The sequence below is a fragment of the Macrobrachium rosenbergii genome, chromosome 12 (assembly GCF_040412425.1).
Source record: "Macrobrachium rosenbergii isolate ZJJX-2024 chromosome 12, ASM4041242v1, whole genome shotgun sequence".
Classification (NCBI taxonomy): Eukaryota; Metazoa; Arthropoda; class Malacostraca; order Decapoda; family Palaemonidae; genus Macrobrachium; species Macrobrachium rosenbergii.
In genome coordinates this window covers 100779720-100796126 of record NC_089752.1, presented here as the reverse complement: position 1 = coordinate 100796126, position 16407 = coordinate 100779720, and the positions used below count along the sequence as shown (strand labels likewise).

The following is a 16407-nucleotide window of genomic DNA, read 5'->3' as shown; positions in this document are numbered from 1 at the left end:
GTTTTATCTGTATTTTATATACCGCAATATTCGTTCTTTTGCGTACTTCATTCAAGTGTTTTGAGTCTTTCGTTTGTCCGTTAAGAATGTGTGCACATAAGAACAACAACAAAAACAACAGTAATGATGATAATAACAGTAATACTAAAACCCTTGGTAAGACATGCAGCGACAGTTATTTTGATCTGGGTGAGGAGGAAATTGTACCTAACACTAATCATCTCTGAAATCGAAAGATTCTGCATCTTATTTTGCCAGCCAACTGCTTCATAGTGAGTGAGCGTATGAAATTTGAGTGTCCTGAAAGAACATGAAGGAAAATCAAAGCGGCGAAGTTAATGGAGACGAGCGTACGCCAGATAAGGACCTTAACCATAGTAATGGAGACTGACGTGCTCACAGGCAGGGTTGTGTTCAGAAGACTGGCAGGAGGAGGACCAAGATGTCGACGCCGTAGTGTTTATAAATGGCAGAGATGTGGCAAGTCTTCCACGTAAAATGATGATCTTATTGCATTAGATCAGATATTTGTGTTAACTTATTGTGCAACATTGCATTGAGTTTAAAAACTTCATTCTTGTGGCTGAAAGTGGTTACTAGAACGCATATGGCACCGTCCACAGACCTGTATTATGCAATGTCTAGCGTCACTAGATATTCCCGGAGGTTGAAAAAGGTTTAGACGAGTAGCGATAGAAAGGTGACAGACTTAAAATATGTAGATGATGCTGTTTTAATCAGAAAAACGCCATAAGATGTACGAAGCTTGCTTGACAGAGCGCGTCTTGTGATCTAGAGATGCGACTCGAAAGAAATGTAAGAAAAACGGAAGTAATGACGACAGAGTAAGCATAAAGGGATGAAAAAAGAACTTGATGGGGGAAGAGGTAATGAGGTTAAATATTTTCAAAATTTCAGGCACACTCATATCCAATACAGCTTCTCTAGAGTTGGAACGTAGTTAAGAATAAAAAAGGCAAACTAAATGATGGGCAGACTGAGCAATATTTGAAATTCAAATAGACTGAAATCGCTCACCAGAGTAAGTTTCAACATTACTGCAGTGCGATCTGTATTGTCTTCCGGCCATGAAACACTCTCTGAAAAGAAACTATACCCAAAAGATTTCGTCGATTTGAGAATAAAACTTTTAGAAATATGTTAGTACTAAGGTGGCAGGACAGTCAGAAATCATATAAGACGAATTACGGAAGTCCCATACGTAGATAAGATAATAATGAATGGAAGATGGAGATGGCTTGGTCATGTCCTTCGCACTGCCTTTGGATGAACAGTACGTGATAGTGATATATATATATATATATATATATATATATATATATATATATATATATATATATATATATATATGTGTGTGTGTGTGTGTGTGTGTGTGTGTGTGTGTATAAACCGTGCTTCTCTGAGCGCCAGAAGTTGGAAGACCTAGACCAGTGGAAGCAGGGAGTGGAGATTTGAGGAAGATAAAGCACAGGAAAAGCGTGAATGGCAGAATTTCTTAATATTAAAGGCAATGAAATCTCTGACACTTTCACCTCAAATGAGCATTCACTTTGGTATGTGTAAGTACAGTATTTTACATGTGTACTGACGCAGCTGCACTTTAGTTTGCAGGTTTAATCTGTACTGTGTAAGTAGTGCAAAAACCCATCGATGAGAGAGGTTCAGTTTGATCTTTATAACATGATTTATGCCATCTGAGCGGAATTGTGTTCACCAGAAAGAGCACTGCAAAGTTAAGGAATGCTCTCTCTCTCTCTCTCTCTCTCTCTCTCTCTCTCTCTCTCTCTCTCTCTCTCTCTCTCTCTCTTCCGAAGAACTTCCGTTTCCGGATTTTAGTAAATAATGCGCCTATCACAAAAGTTAATATGCGATGTCCCGGTAGGACTGTATTATCAGCCAATTACTGTTCACAATTCAGTTGCCGGATAGTCAAGGGTTTTTCCCTCTCTCGCTGTCTCTCTCTTTTTTTCTCTCTCTATCTATCTGCGCAGCTTCAGTTGTCATCTATATTACTGCTTGCTTACTACAACTATGGGGTCGTCGTTAAAATGTACAATTTATTGTTAGATACAATTTTTGACATGAAAAATCCATCCATGGAATAATTTAGCTCTCCTTTATAAGATATATGTATATTACATGTGTGTGTGTGTGTGTTTGTTTGTACAGTCATGCGTAGTTACATGGATTATCTATGGATTATAATTTGGGCAAATAAACACTCGATAGCTGTACGAGATGTCCCACCTAAATTCTCCTGTCTGCATTATCGTGCCCTCTATTCCTTTTCTGTAGCTTAGCAGCCGTTGTTATTCCTTTAATGCTTAAACATAGTAGTGAGTATTGAGGCCACGACAAGAATTGAAGGTTTGGGGCTGTTGGTTAATGTGGAGTTATGAATGGATCAGCGGTTACTTTTTGTCTGGCCCAGAATGCCTTGGGATTCTGCTCATCTTTGTTTCGGTTTTGCCAGACTTGTGTCGTGGTTTAGATGCCATGATAAAAAAGAAGAATGTGGGGGAGGGGGAAGTGTGGGGAGCCTTGGTCTGTTCTGTTGTCATAACATGAAGACTTCTCATCTGTCTCTCTCTCTTCTTCCCTCTCCTCCCCTCCCCTCCCCTCCCACCTCCCGTATCCAAAGTCCTTCCCATCCGCTTTTCCACCACATTGTTGTTGTTTTTGTTGATCCGTGCTTTGGTGAGGTGTGGGTAGGGTGGGGGCTTTTACTGAGGAATGGAACGGGGAGAGGAACATGTTCTGTAGATAGAGAGATTCTGTCTTTATCTCACACTTATTGTGAAACGCCAGATTTCTTAATTCATTACTGAGGTGTAATCTGTATAACCATTCATATAACTGCATATAATTTGACAAACATTATTCCGGTAGGTATCATGTAGACACTGTAAATCATTAATTACTAGGCGCTGTGGAAATAAGCATATTGCCGTGAAGGCTGTAGTTTATTAAATAAGAGACAGACCAGTTAAATACGTAAACTCAAGTAGTTTATGACACTTAACTTTAGATAAGGATTGCCTTAATAGCTTTGGCTACCGAAAGCGATGCGATGTTAGATGTTATTTTCTATATTAGTTTTGTTTCATTATTTAACTGGCGGCGTGAGAATTCTTGTGTGTTTTAATGCGACTGTAGATATAGTTTTCGAAAATCTTGGCGTGCAGAAAGAAGAAATCGTCCATAAGGACCGAGATCAGTTTTTGTTGTAATCGTCTTTCCTTCCCTCGCTCATGGCAAGACATTGAACTTTGATATTGATCTCCATGAGGTGAATGGTATTTAGATATTGAGAGGAAATGATTTCTACCATATTGTGTATATTTAGCTTAGCGTAACCGACCAGAAAAACAGTGTCCAGTGTAACGAACGTCATTTGTTAATCTGGGACATCTGAACGAAATTGAATGTGAAGAAGATTCTAGCTTTATCATGTTCTTTTAATGTTTAATGCACTTCTTTTTCTCTCTGTAAAAGTCTGTGAAAGAAAATTTTTGTGTTTGTATGTTACAGTAATACAGTATTTTTTGCACGGTGCACAGTGTTAGCGTTGATGACTGCTTTTGGATGTGGCCTTACGTTAAGTCACGGAATGAGGAATACACACACACACACACACACACACACACATATATATATATATATATATATATATATATATATATATATATATATATATAATATATATATATATATATATATATATATATATATATATATATATATACAATGTGTGTGTTATGTATATACACACTATGTGCATAAAAATGGAAAAGAGAAGAGGGTTTCTTGCCTTTAAGACTTTAATGTTTTGTTTTACGTTATGGGTAATTTATGGGCTGTTTGCCTTTCTCAACTTGAGTATAATTATATGCTGTTTTACCTTCGCAAGTATTAAATCTAAGAAAGGTAAATAATACGATCACGTGTCATTAATTCCCAAGAAACCGACCATATGTTTCCGAGGCTTCGAATGGGCATGAAATGTGTGCCTATCAGCAAAGGGGCGTTGTAACTTTCTGGGCATGGTGCCATGGGAGGAAGGCTATTATGATGGATGGTAATGGTCGTGGAAATATTCTTCTGGGAAAGCTAAAGGCATCGACACAGGCCTACAGCATTTCGTTCCGGCTGCCATGGCTGATTGATAAGGAAATAGTGGAACGAATTTGAGAAAAAACCCAAGGTGTATGAGAAGTAAGGGTGACTGGCTGCTTGTCTGAATGAACATTTCATAAAGTTCGCATCCACTGCGTCTTTATTTGAGCAGCAGGGTTCAGCATCTGGTAAGGATTCTTGGTGTATATAGATATCTATTTAACAAGATAGGTATCACATTTGTTTTTACGGTTTGGAAATCATGTCAAGAAGCGATGAGAGACCGATTGTATTCGCTCGTAAGTTAAGCTTTGAGTTTTTGATATAAAAAATACGATTCTTGTTTGTAAGTACTACGTAGCCGTAGATGTGGACGACGTCTTTTTAGCGAGTGTCTGTGGGTAATTAAGTTGTCTCTTCCTTCACTGAACCTGAGAAACTCAAGCAAAAGTGTTTCAAGGAGCAACAGTGTTTATGTATCCGTTATTTAGGAAACGGTGATGAAATGGCCCCAGCCCGTGAAGTTATGGCCCTGACACTGTGGGTGTTGCCAGGCTGACATTTATGTTGGTTGGAAAGTCGTCAGCGTTTTGCCTTGAAGTGGCAAAACACGCTGTCATGTTTTATCTTATTTTAGTTTCTCTCGCAGAAGTGCGGCGCTTTAGGCTGCCAACAAATACATTCCCGTTATAAGTGACTCCATTTTTCATGCGCTAAATACCTTCCTTTATTGCCTGCATTTCCTTTTTGGTGGATGCTGATGATTTGTAGAGAAAATTGCTCTTATTGATTTCCTTAATCGGATATGCAGAAGGTTTCAAGATTTAGTAATCCATCCCTTGTCACTATATATATATATATATATATATATATATATATATATATATATATGTATGTATATATATACACACACATATATATGTGACTATTTATCACATCATGTGATTCATATACAATCAGAAAGCTACAAACGTCCTTTAATATCAATTCACTCTACGAAGTAATATATTTTCAAAATATGTGAGGTGAATTGGATAGTTTGTAGCTTTCTTGATTACATATATATGTGTGAGAGGGGAGAGAGAGAGAGGGAGAGAATGGTTGTATAGTCATTACTCTGAAACTATTCTTCCGACTTTCCTTGCTTGTATGTCGAGGAAGACCTTGACAGCTGCTACCCAACCTTGGCCAGTCGCTTTCCATGGTGTCATTTCACACATTACACATTTAATGTGACTCTGATAATTGCATCCCACTGTCGGGAAAGTGATATCGCGTGTTTGCCCTCTCCCCCCCCTCCTTTTTACGCACCCTCACTTTTTCCGCGTCACTGTTTTCATACGTCAAACCTTCAGCATGACCAAAAATGCATAGCTCTGGATCAGGCACGCGATCATGAACTGAAACTGGATACCTTTGGTTTCACAGGTGTTCCTGATGTTATTGCGGCATTGCCTCCTTGAGATTTTTGAGATTGACGTTGTGTCACGTGGTCAGTGTGAGCTTTCCGCACCTCTTTATAAGAGAAAAAATGTGGTCTGCTAACCGTAGACCTAATGGGGAATAGTAAAACACTTGCACTAACAGTTACTTAGATATGAAATTCATGAATGTGGTGCATCCATGTTCCTTGTGTGCTTGCTGTTGGGCAGCACTCAGGTTGCTGTAAATAAAACACCGCAGAAAACAAGCGGTGATTTATTTAGAGCAATACATAAATGTTATGAACACAGACGATATTCTCTCTCATGGATAAGCCAAGGACTCGTGGAAAGGGGATGTAATTCACAAAGTTAATCCAAGAAGATCATTATATTATAAACTCTAAAGCTCAAAATTTGTCTCTATGTTGCCACTGAAGTCATGTTGCTGCTATAAGATTAACAGCTTTTGTAAAAGAAATAAGATAAGGTGAAAATGCATGAACTCTTTATGGCTCTATAAAGAGTTCATGCATTTTCACCTTAACTTATTTCATTTACAAAAGCTGTTAATGTCGTAGCTGCAACGAGACTTCAGGGGCTGCATCGAGACAAATTTTGAGCTTTAGAATTGGTGCCATAATGATTTCTTGGATTATCTTCCGTGCATTACATCCTATTTCCACGAGTTCTTAGCATATTCACGAGAGAGAATATCGTGTGTGTTCTTACAACTGATGTATGACGTACAAATATTCGCCAAAGTTTGTGTCTGTATATACGTTAGGTATGAAATGGCAGTGACCGTTGTCATGTTTCTCCTCTAAAGCCATCACGTAATGGGTGACGAAAAAAATTATATATATATAAAAAAAAAATATATATATATATATATATATATATATATATATATATATATATATATATATATATATATATATATATATATGATTATTATCACTTTTGTACGTGATTCATTTATCATACATTACCACAGGTGAAAGGTAAGAAACGTTTCTTATTTTTCACCTGTGGTAATGTGTGATATATATATATATATATGAATTTTTGTCACATACACTGTAACATTTTTTATATTCACAAACATTAAGCTGCAAATGTCGTTTAATATCAAATTCACTCAACCTCGGAATAAACACTCAGCTTGTAAGTGATAAGCGACATTCACTTATAAATTCCCTTTCGGTGTTGATTCCGAGTTGAATTTGATATTAAACGACATTTCTAGCTTAATATTTATTTATATATATATATATATATATATATATATATATATATATATATATATATATATGTGTGTGTGTGTGTGTGTGTGTGTGTGTGTGACTTATTGCTAATATATATCTAAGTATAAATAAAGAAATATAAATATGAATATATATATATTATATATATATATTTATTTTTATATTTCTTTATTGATATATAGATATATATCAGCAATAAATTATATATTCATATTTCTATTTCTTTATTTATATATAGATATATAGCACCAATAAGTCACCAAACTGCACGTGACAAATATATACGTAGACAACCACATGAAAGGTGAAATTCAAAGACCAGGTACCAAGCGCTTTCGTGTATTGGTACACTTCTTCAGGGTACAAAGTATAGTAAAATAAATAGAGACATAAACAAGAAAACTTCACAAAACAAAGATCAAAGTCATTAACAAGCAAAACATCATTACTGTATGTAATCCCTAGTTTGAAGAAAATAAATTGTCATTTCCAAACAATAAGTAAGAATACTTCGAAAATGCTTAAGAACTGAAACTGGTGGCATGGTACTTCCCTACAGTTTTATGAACAAGGTAACTATCTAATTTAAAAAGACTTGAGCTAAGATTGAACTAAGATTCATAAGCTGATTGTTAAAATGCTTAAGAAAAAATATATATATATATAAAAAATATTTATATATATATAATATATATATTTATATATATATATATTTATATATATATATATATATATATATATATATATATATATATATATATATATATATATATAATTTGGATGATTTATGCAGAGAGCCCTGGCCATTAAAGGTGAAATTATTCTTCATAGAAGGCGGGGTCCTTATGCGCCATTGCAGTTTTCTCGTAACTTTTAATGCTGCTTGTTTTCTTTTTTATTTTTTCTTGGCGTTATTTAATGTTTATCTTTCATTTCTTCTTCCTGTTCTGTTATATTTTTCTTTCATTATTCAGTTTCACGTTAGGATTGTTTTAAGTTTTAAATGCTCATGTTAATTACATAAAATTAAATGTCTGTCTGTCTATACATTTATCATTTATCTGTTTGTAATCTATACACATTTATATAAACGAGTATATATATGTGTATATAATATATATAATATTTATATATATATATATATATATATATATATATATATATATATATATATATATATATATATATATATATATATATATATATATATATATATATAATGGGAGACCAACAAAACTCATTTTTAGACGTTTTACTCATCAAAGAGAACACAGTGTAAATTTAATGTTTATAGACAGCTCATTTCTACATCAAGCATTAATGAATATTGAGAGATAGCCCTGTGGAATGCCTTCTGAAAGATTCTTCCACTTTACTGACCTGCGTGTGTACATAACACCCTCGTAATCTGTAACCAGCCTGTAGAAGAAACCAGGGGTTTCTCATATATACATATATATATATATATATATATATATATATATATATATATATATATATATATATATATATATAGATAGATAGATAGATAGATAGATAGACAGATATAGCCAGTTTGTGTTATCATCACGCAAAGGTCCTAAAAATGAACATGTCACAGGAGGAAAACTATTCTAATAGTATTTGTGGTTGCGTCAGTGAGAGAGGAGTCATGTTCAGAAAGTGCTGCTGAATTACAATCATCCTGTTTTTCATTACTTAAACCAATTTCCAGGTGTGTAATTTAACATTGTGAATTCCTGCATTACTGAATAAAAATGTGTGACTTCAGTGCTATTGACGAACTCGGTGGGGCGAGCGGTGTTGAAAGTGAACGCTGCAATGGAAGGAAATTTTGAAGGCAGATAGAGTGCCAAATTTGGTCAGGTCGGTTTGTAAAGGGGAAATCATAGTTTCATTCCTTCCTTACTGAAGGGCACTCAGCCCATTAACCTGGTTAATGTGACTTTGGAGATAAACGTGGATGCCCCTCTGCTGTGGGCACTGAGGTGGTGTAGTGCTGTGGCTGGGTCTCTATCGCAAGGAGGGGAACAACACGGAAGTTCTATAAGTGGAATCGTGGGTATTTGGGAGTGAACAAAAGAAAAATGTCTCCCGTAGGCGTTATGCACAACAGTGCAGGAGCACTGTTCCTGCCCACGCATGACCCCAACCCTCATCTACATCAGCACCTTGATAAACATACCCTGGAACAGGTAATGTACTGCTTTTATGTCTTTTCATCTGTTATTAAGTTTATAATTATTGTTTTTTGTTGTAAGTCGCTAGAATGAAAAGCGATATCGGTATGATTTTAATTAATCTTTGAGCTAAATGATGTTTTCATTCAGATGTAATGCATTGAAACCTCATGATTAGTAATAGTCACATGAATTGATATGAAATCTGACGTTTATTTGCGATTACATGAATACTTATGTAAATGTGTATACTATGAAAATACTACCTATTACCTAAAAATAGAATTCCTCTGTATGCGATTAGAACCCTTTAGATGCGTATTTTGGAATGTGCTGAATCAGGTAAGAGCCTGTCTGTTGCCCTGAATTGGGTATATTGCTTTAAAGGTTTCAGGGCTTGCCATGCGTTATATTGAGGTTTTGGATTTATTGCTTCTCAGATCTTCTACAGAAATTTTCTTTCGAGGTAAAAAGGGATTAAGAATTAAAATTTCATTTCATGATGTAACAAGGTCAGCATACCTGAAATTTAGGAAGAGTATTCTTAAGTATAAAGAATTGTCCAGTGTATGAAACCGGTCGAGAGAGAGAGAGAGAGAGAGAGAGAGAGAGAGAGAGAGAGAGAGAGAGAGAGAGAGACTCTGAAATTAGGAATGCGGACATGTAACTAGCACGTCGTAAAAGGAGGAGGGGTATGTAATCGGAGCTCACGTCTTTCTATATGCAAGCACAATGGAGCGTGTACCCGAGAGTGTAGGGATTGCATAAGTCGCTGTAGATTTTTTTTTATTAGAGTCTTCCATTGTAAATGATTGGTAAGTTAAGCAAATCGGTTTTTTTTTACTGTCATGCATATGATTTTACATATTACCCGATGATTTATCATATTGTTTTTCGTAGGTGTGTGTAATTTCTTTTATTATCGATTTTCCCGTAGAATGCTGAGAAAATGTGGTTGGGGGCAATGGTGTGGAATTGAAAGAACGAGAGAGAGAATTTGAAATCCATTTTAAAAAAAGAGCATGAGTCAGTTCTTTTGACAACCTTTTCAACATCTTAATTTTGGTGGCCACAAAAGCTTTTGGTCTTTATAATGTTCATATCTAAGGATACGTTAGCTGCGGCCCATGTCACGCACATTTAAATAAATCTTGTTCATTTATGTTCATTTACAAAGATGTTTTTAGAACTCATTTACCGGATGAAGGGTCATCCATAAACTCGTATTAAAAAAATTGGTATAAATGAAATGAAATTGATAGAATAGATCGGAAGATAGAATTTAGGCCAAAGGCCAAGCGCTGGGACCAATGAGGTCATCCGTCGCTAAAAGGGAAATTGAGAGGTAAAAGGTTTGAAAGATGTATCAGGAGGAAAACCTTGCAGTTGCGCTATGAATCATTGTTAGGAGAGGGTGGAAAGTAAGATGGAAGAAAGAGAATATGAACGGAGGTACAGTGAAAGGAATGAAAGGGGTTGCATCTAGGGGCCGAAGGGACGCTGCAAAGAATGTCAAGCAATGCCTACAGTGCACCGCATGAGGTGATGAAATGATATTGACAGGTCTTTTGGTAAAGCAGTCATGTAGACTTAAGAAACGCTTTCCAAAATGGTTGTAGAGAAAGTTGGACGTGTTCAGAACTTTGTCTTTTTTTCTGTCAATTTTTCTATTATTATATGTTTCCCGTTGGCTTTAGGAAGATGACGTATCGCATATTTTCATGTTTATTACATTTATTTTTATTTGCTAAAGTGTCGTCCATTTATTTGATTAAATCAACATTATAATCCCATTACTGCATGTGGGAAGCTGAGGGTAGCATTATATCATCTTTGCAATATTTGACAGTATATTTGTTACAAACTTCAATGTGGGCCATGACGTACATCACGTACATGTATGAATATGCTCCCAACTCTTCTTGTGAATGGAAGTCGATAATATGCTTATATATATATATATATATATATATATATATATATATATATATATATATATATATATATATATATATATATTATATATATATATATATATATATATATATATATATATATATATATATATATTTATTTATGTGTGTGTATATACACATACAAATATATACACATATATATATACATATATAAAGGACATTGATAAATACAAGACTTTTGTTCATACCATATTTTCAAATACACTGAATGGAGGTATTAGATATACCGATTTTCCAGTTGTTATGGTCAGCGGTTGTAGAAATTTTAGAACATTTGTATGAGCCTAAATTTTATTTACGCTGGTTCTTAATACAATCTAAGTCGCAAATGAATTTAGAACTTAACGGAGGTTATCTCTTTTGTCATTCAGGTATTGTTTTAATATATTTATCAGTATCACGTTTTTAGAATGGTATTTAATATGCCACTCTTAGGGACAGGTAGTATGTATTCTTTATGCCTGCTTCGGAAAGGGCTTGCCTAGCCGGATTTCATAAAAGTCGTTCGGTGTAAATAAGGAAGAAGAGTAATGGGTAAGCCTGAGCCCTGTACCGCATCTGTGACTTGCGGGAGCAATTTCAGATTATAGCAGTTTGTGTCAGGATTAATCCCTTGGAATGTCGGGGGTGGCGGCAGTGTAGCACCACTTCCGTCCGGTCCATAACGACTGCTTCCTCCATCTGGGGAAGAGCAACATTTCTCTCTCTTTTTACATAGGATTGCCTCAAACCAATTAGCGGTTTCGCTCCATTCCGGGGTTACTTTAAATCTCTCTCTCTCTCTCTCTCTCTCTCTCTCTCTCTCTCTCTCTCTCTCTCTCTCTCTCTCTCTCATTGTGCATGTATATTTTTGTAAGTAACACTTTTAGCATTAATTGACTCCCAAGAGGCACTTCTGTAAAATCGTTTATTTTTTGTAAAATATGATTCGTAATGAATGTGAAGTGACATTTTAAGTATATTTGTAATGCTTACAATCCTGAAATAAAAGCTTTCCTAGTTCACTTATTAAAATAAATTATTGTAAATTCAAATTAGTTTGCCCTCTCGTGTCTTAAATTCTTGACGCAAATGATTCTTTGGTAGAAGTTATTGTTATGCGAAGGTAAAAGAAGAAAAAGTTATTTACTGCTGAAGAGGCTTGGTTGCGCGGATCCCATTTTCTGTGAATTAAACCTGGCGTGTCGTGTCCGTAGAGTATTTCATGTTCATCGAGTTGCGGGTAAGTTTTTTTGAAAAACTTGTCACATACTGACAAGGACATAAGCAGAAATCGTCCAGTTTCTTGTGAAAAATATAATTTGTGTGTCCTCACTTAAAGTGCTGGCGCCATTTAACCATTTTTCTGCAGAAACAAACAAAACATAACCAGGTTTTCGTGTTAAATAGATAAACTTTGTAAATTATTTCTTTGGCTTTTATTAACTTTACTATTCAAATTCAGTCGTTTCTATATATGTTGAATAACAGTAAAACTAAAAATGGTAATATTTGATATTTACTAGCAAAACTGTTAAGGTTCTCTTTTAATTTAAAGATGTTACATTATTTAAGAAATGTATTACGAGTATATTTGCGTTTTCTTGTTTATGAAAGGGACAGAAAGATTTCAAGGAAATGTTTTGAGAAACTTCTGCGCAATTTTTATAGATTAGGTTTCCTTCGTTGTGGAAGAGGTTAAAAAAATATTAGATTCATAATTTCACCTAAAATATCATATTACCCGGAGACAAATCCTAGTTCCTCTGGTTAGAACCCTGATAATGACTTGTAGATTATACTGTCTGCAAATAACAGTATCCGCCGGCGTGCTATGGGCTGCACATGGAACATTTGTTATAGGGGTTCCTTGTAATGTGGAAATTATACCAAGGATTCCGCCAAGGGGAATGAGGGTGTATTTTATTATTATTATTATTATTATTATTATTATTATTATTATTATTATATACAGCATATATATTTATATAAACCTTTTCATCGTTGGCTCTAATTAAGAATTGCCCACTTTTCCTTAATCTCTAAAAAGTAGAGTATCGCTGTGACCTTATTTATTTGGGAATTTAACATTTTATCTGATTTTTATGAGTAACACTTTTCCCGGTGCCTACCTTTTATCTCTGTTTATTTGTTTTGATTGGGGCTAAAGTTGTTTGTTGTACAGCAGGAAGTTGATACCACCATATTTGCGTGATCGAGTCATAAAAGGCAGTGTGATTGCGGTCATTCTTGTGTAGCAACTTTTTCCCCCCCTTTTTTTTTCTTCTCTCGGCTGATAATAGGTTACGGCGCTTCTATGGAAGAGTCTTTGTTTGTATGTATGTATTTTTTTGTAGTATTTTAGATAATAAACTGTCAGCACTTCCCATTTTGCTTAACAAGAGCGCTTGAGAAATATAGGTACGTGGATTCACAGCTCGTCATGAATTCTTAATTTTTAACAGCCATAAAATATGAATTTATTGCGCGCAACGTTCTTTATTACAGCCTCACACTCATTAAGCTTTGTAGCTAAGTGTTTCCATTTACTGAAATTCAAGTGACGTGGCACTGAGATTCGTTCCCTTGTTGCCTTTGACCAGAGGTTATGTGGTGATGGTGTTTACACGGCCTTTTGGTGTTCCTCGAGCCGGAGATGGAGGTATGATTATAATTCGTTTGACCCACTTAGTGGGGTAGTGCCGTCAATTCACCTTACTTGGTGCACTGTAGGCATTACTTAAGGATCTTTGCAGCGTCCCTTCGGCCCCTAGCTGCAACCTTTTCATTCCTTTTACCGTAACACCGTTCATATTCTCTTTTTTCCATCTGACTTTCCACTCTCTAACAGTTGATTCATAGTGCAACTGCGAGGCTTTCCTCTTCTTACGCCTTTCAAACCTTTTACTGTCAATTTTCGTTTCAACGCGGAATGACCTCATAGGTCCCAGCGCTTGGTCTTTGGCCTAAATTGTATATTTCTATATTCCAAGTTGTTTGACATCAAATCAATTTTATGTTCCTCTATGCTCCATAACAGTTTACAATTTGCAGTAATTGCGTTCGTAACTGATGGGAACAAGATCTCCGTCTTTTTACCAAAACGAAGCGATTTTTAACATTTTTGACAATTTCCTCTGCTCTGTTATCCGTGTCTTTACAAAGATTCAAGTAAAACAGAGCTTTCACAATTTTGAAAAATATAAAGCAAGATTTCACAGATTAGAGGATGTTTGTGATGTTAATGATGTTAATTTTTTTTTTCTTTCTTTTTTTTGGTTTATATGCAGCTCTTTCAGAGAGTAACATGTGTTTAGTTGTGACTCTGAGGACCAACTCTAAACATCTTGAGTAAATCAAATTATTTGAGTTTTGTCCCTAGCCTGCGAGGTGTTTTTATTTAGTGATTATTTTTATGCAGTTTGCTACATTTGATGAACATTCGATTTGCAGCCATCTTTAATTTTCCAACACTTGCATAAAAAAATAGTGGTTCGATTTGCAATGGTCCTAATTTTTTCAGCTGCCTGCTCAAAAAGAGTATATAGTTGAACGATTTTGCAGTGGTCGAAAAAAAGTGGTCGATATTTTTCAGTTGTCTTTTCAAAAAGAATAGTTGTAATAAAGAAACTTACTTAACCTGTCCTTTCAAAAAGAATAGTTGTAATGAAGAAACTTTCTTAACCTAACCTTTTTATATTTACCGCATGTAAATTGAACCGTATTACGGGATCTATATCTTGCTGTTTCTTTTGCGGATCGATAAGGTCCGATTACAACTAATGTTCATTTAATCATCATTCTTCTTATAGATTTTGTTCTCAAGGATTTCTAATCTGATCTGATTTGTAAAGAACAACTGCACATGTTTAAGGTAAAGAAAAATTAAGGGGAAGGCTCTTTTAAACACTAATATCAATGGTTTTGGCTTTTATTAACATTGATGATATTAATGGCTCTTACTTTTCTTAACTTGAAATTATTTCCGGAGTCAGTATTATACCTGTGGATAAGCATTGTTCTTTTGAACTGAATGGACATCACGAAGTTAAGACGTTTGAAGTACCACCTTGTCTGAGACAGAAAGAAAGAAAGTGATGGGGCTGCACGTGCGAGTTTGGGAAGAGGAGAAAGTTCGTGGCAGTAATTGAGAGAAGGAAAAATGCCTCGTCCATATATTATGAGGCAGGGGCCACCAAAAGAGGGGACGGCACAAAGAATGGAATGCGAGATAAAGGGACGCTTGAAGAAACGGAATCTCGGAAGAAGGAAAGGAAATAAACAAAGGAATGGCTTTCCTAACAGGGAAACACTAATGATGATGCATTCGGCACTTCATTATTTTTGTCGGTTGTCGAAGGTATCTATTCATTATTTGTATGTAGAGTTCAGGAAACATTCTCTCTCTCTCTCTCTCTCTCTCTCTCTCTCTCTCTCTCTCTCTCTCTCTCGTCATGCCAATAAACCACGAAGGTTGAATCTTTATTAAGTAATTAGAGTGGAAACTAAAATTTTTGGAAACTGTTCTTGGTTGAGAATCTTTATTAAGTAATAATTAGAGTGGAAACTAAAGTTTATGGAAACTGTTCTTGGTTGGGAATAGAGAAATTTTTATATTCCGGACTCTTCGCTTCATTAGTTAATGGAATATCAAGTGGAAATTGCTTCCAGATCACTTACTTGTCGAAGTCCGTAGAAAGATTTTATTACCTGAAGCACTAGAAATATGATTGCACTGCCCCCCGCGCCTTTTTTTTTTCTTTTTGTAGATATTTAATACGAGCAAATATTCACTTAAATTTAAGGTAACTTGCTACGAAAAATATAAGGTGCTTGTCCAATCTTCTTTAAGAAGAAAAGAAGACGGTGGATTAGTTGTATATAAGACGACAAAGTTAAAAAGGAAATTATATTATGAGGATCAGAAAGTTTCAATAGCTAATAAAGGAAACCTCTGGGCCATAAAATTTAATAACCTACCTTTGAAAGATGATGAGCTTCATTTTTATTTTATGATCTCTTGAAATAGGTTCTTCCTTTTTCCCAGACTATTCAAGATAACTTTGAGAAATAGTTAGGAACCGGAACTTATGAATATTAACGGCGCGTGTTATGAGATACGTATTATTCAGGAGGGGGAGGGGGAGCAGTTAGTGAAAGGAGTTTGAAGAAGAGAATCTTTCCGTAAATGGAACTTGAGATGAATTTTGAGGAAAAAAATCAATTTAGCAAAGTGCCGGGCATGATGTGTTATATGAAAGATGCAATTGGATGACTGAGACTTTTATTGATTATTCAAATAATGTTTGTGTATGTCCGTAAAATTTGTACTCAGTGTCATTGATTTTACGTCGCCTGTACCTCACGGTTTTGCGTTCGAGAGCAGAATTGAATAGTAATTTGAACCAGTTTTGTATCGTAGAGTTTGGAAAGTCTTCCTTCGAAA

The 16407-nt window shown here is 35.2% G+C and overlaps 1 protein-coding gene across 10 annotated transcripts in view; it reads left to right on the top strand.

Moving 5' to 3' along the window:
* The window catches only part of CdGAPr (GTPase-activating protein CdGAPr), an 842258-nt gene that overhangs the window by 668582 nt on the left and 157269 nt on the right, over positions 1–16407 (top strand). For 4 of the 10 annotated variants that reach the window (XM_067112530.1, XM_067112529.1, XM_067112531.1 and 1 more), the window contains exon 2: positions 8541–9021. The exons of the other annotated variants lie outside the window; for them this stretch is intronic. In XM_067112530.1, coding sequence (XP_066968631.1) covers positions 8914–9021 — 108 coding nt within the window. In that variant the 5' untranslated portion in view covers positions 8541–8913. The remainder of the gene's footprint in view (positions 1–8540; positions 9022–16407) is intronic. 10 annotated transcript variants of the gene reach the window in all.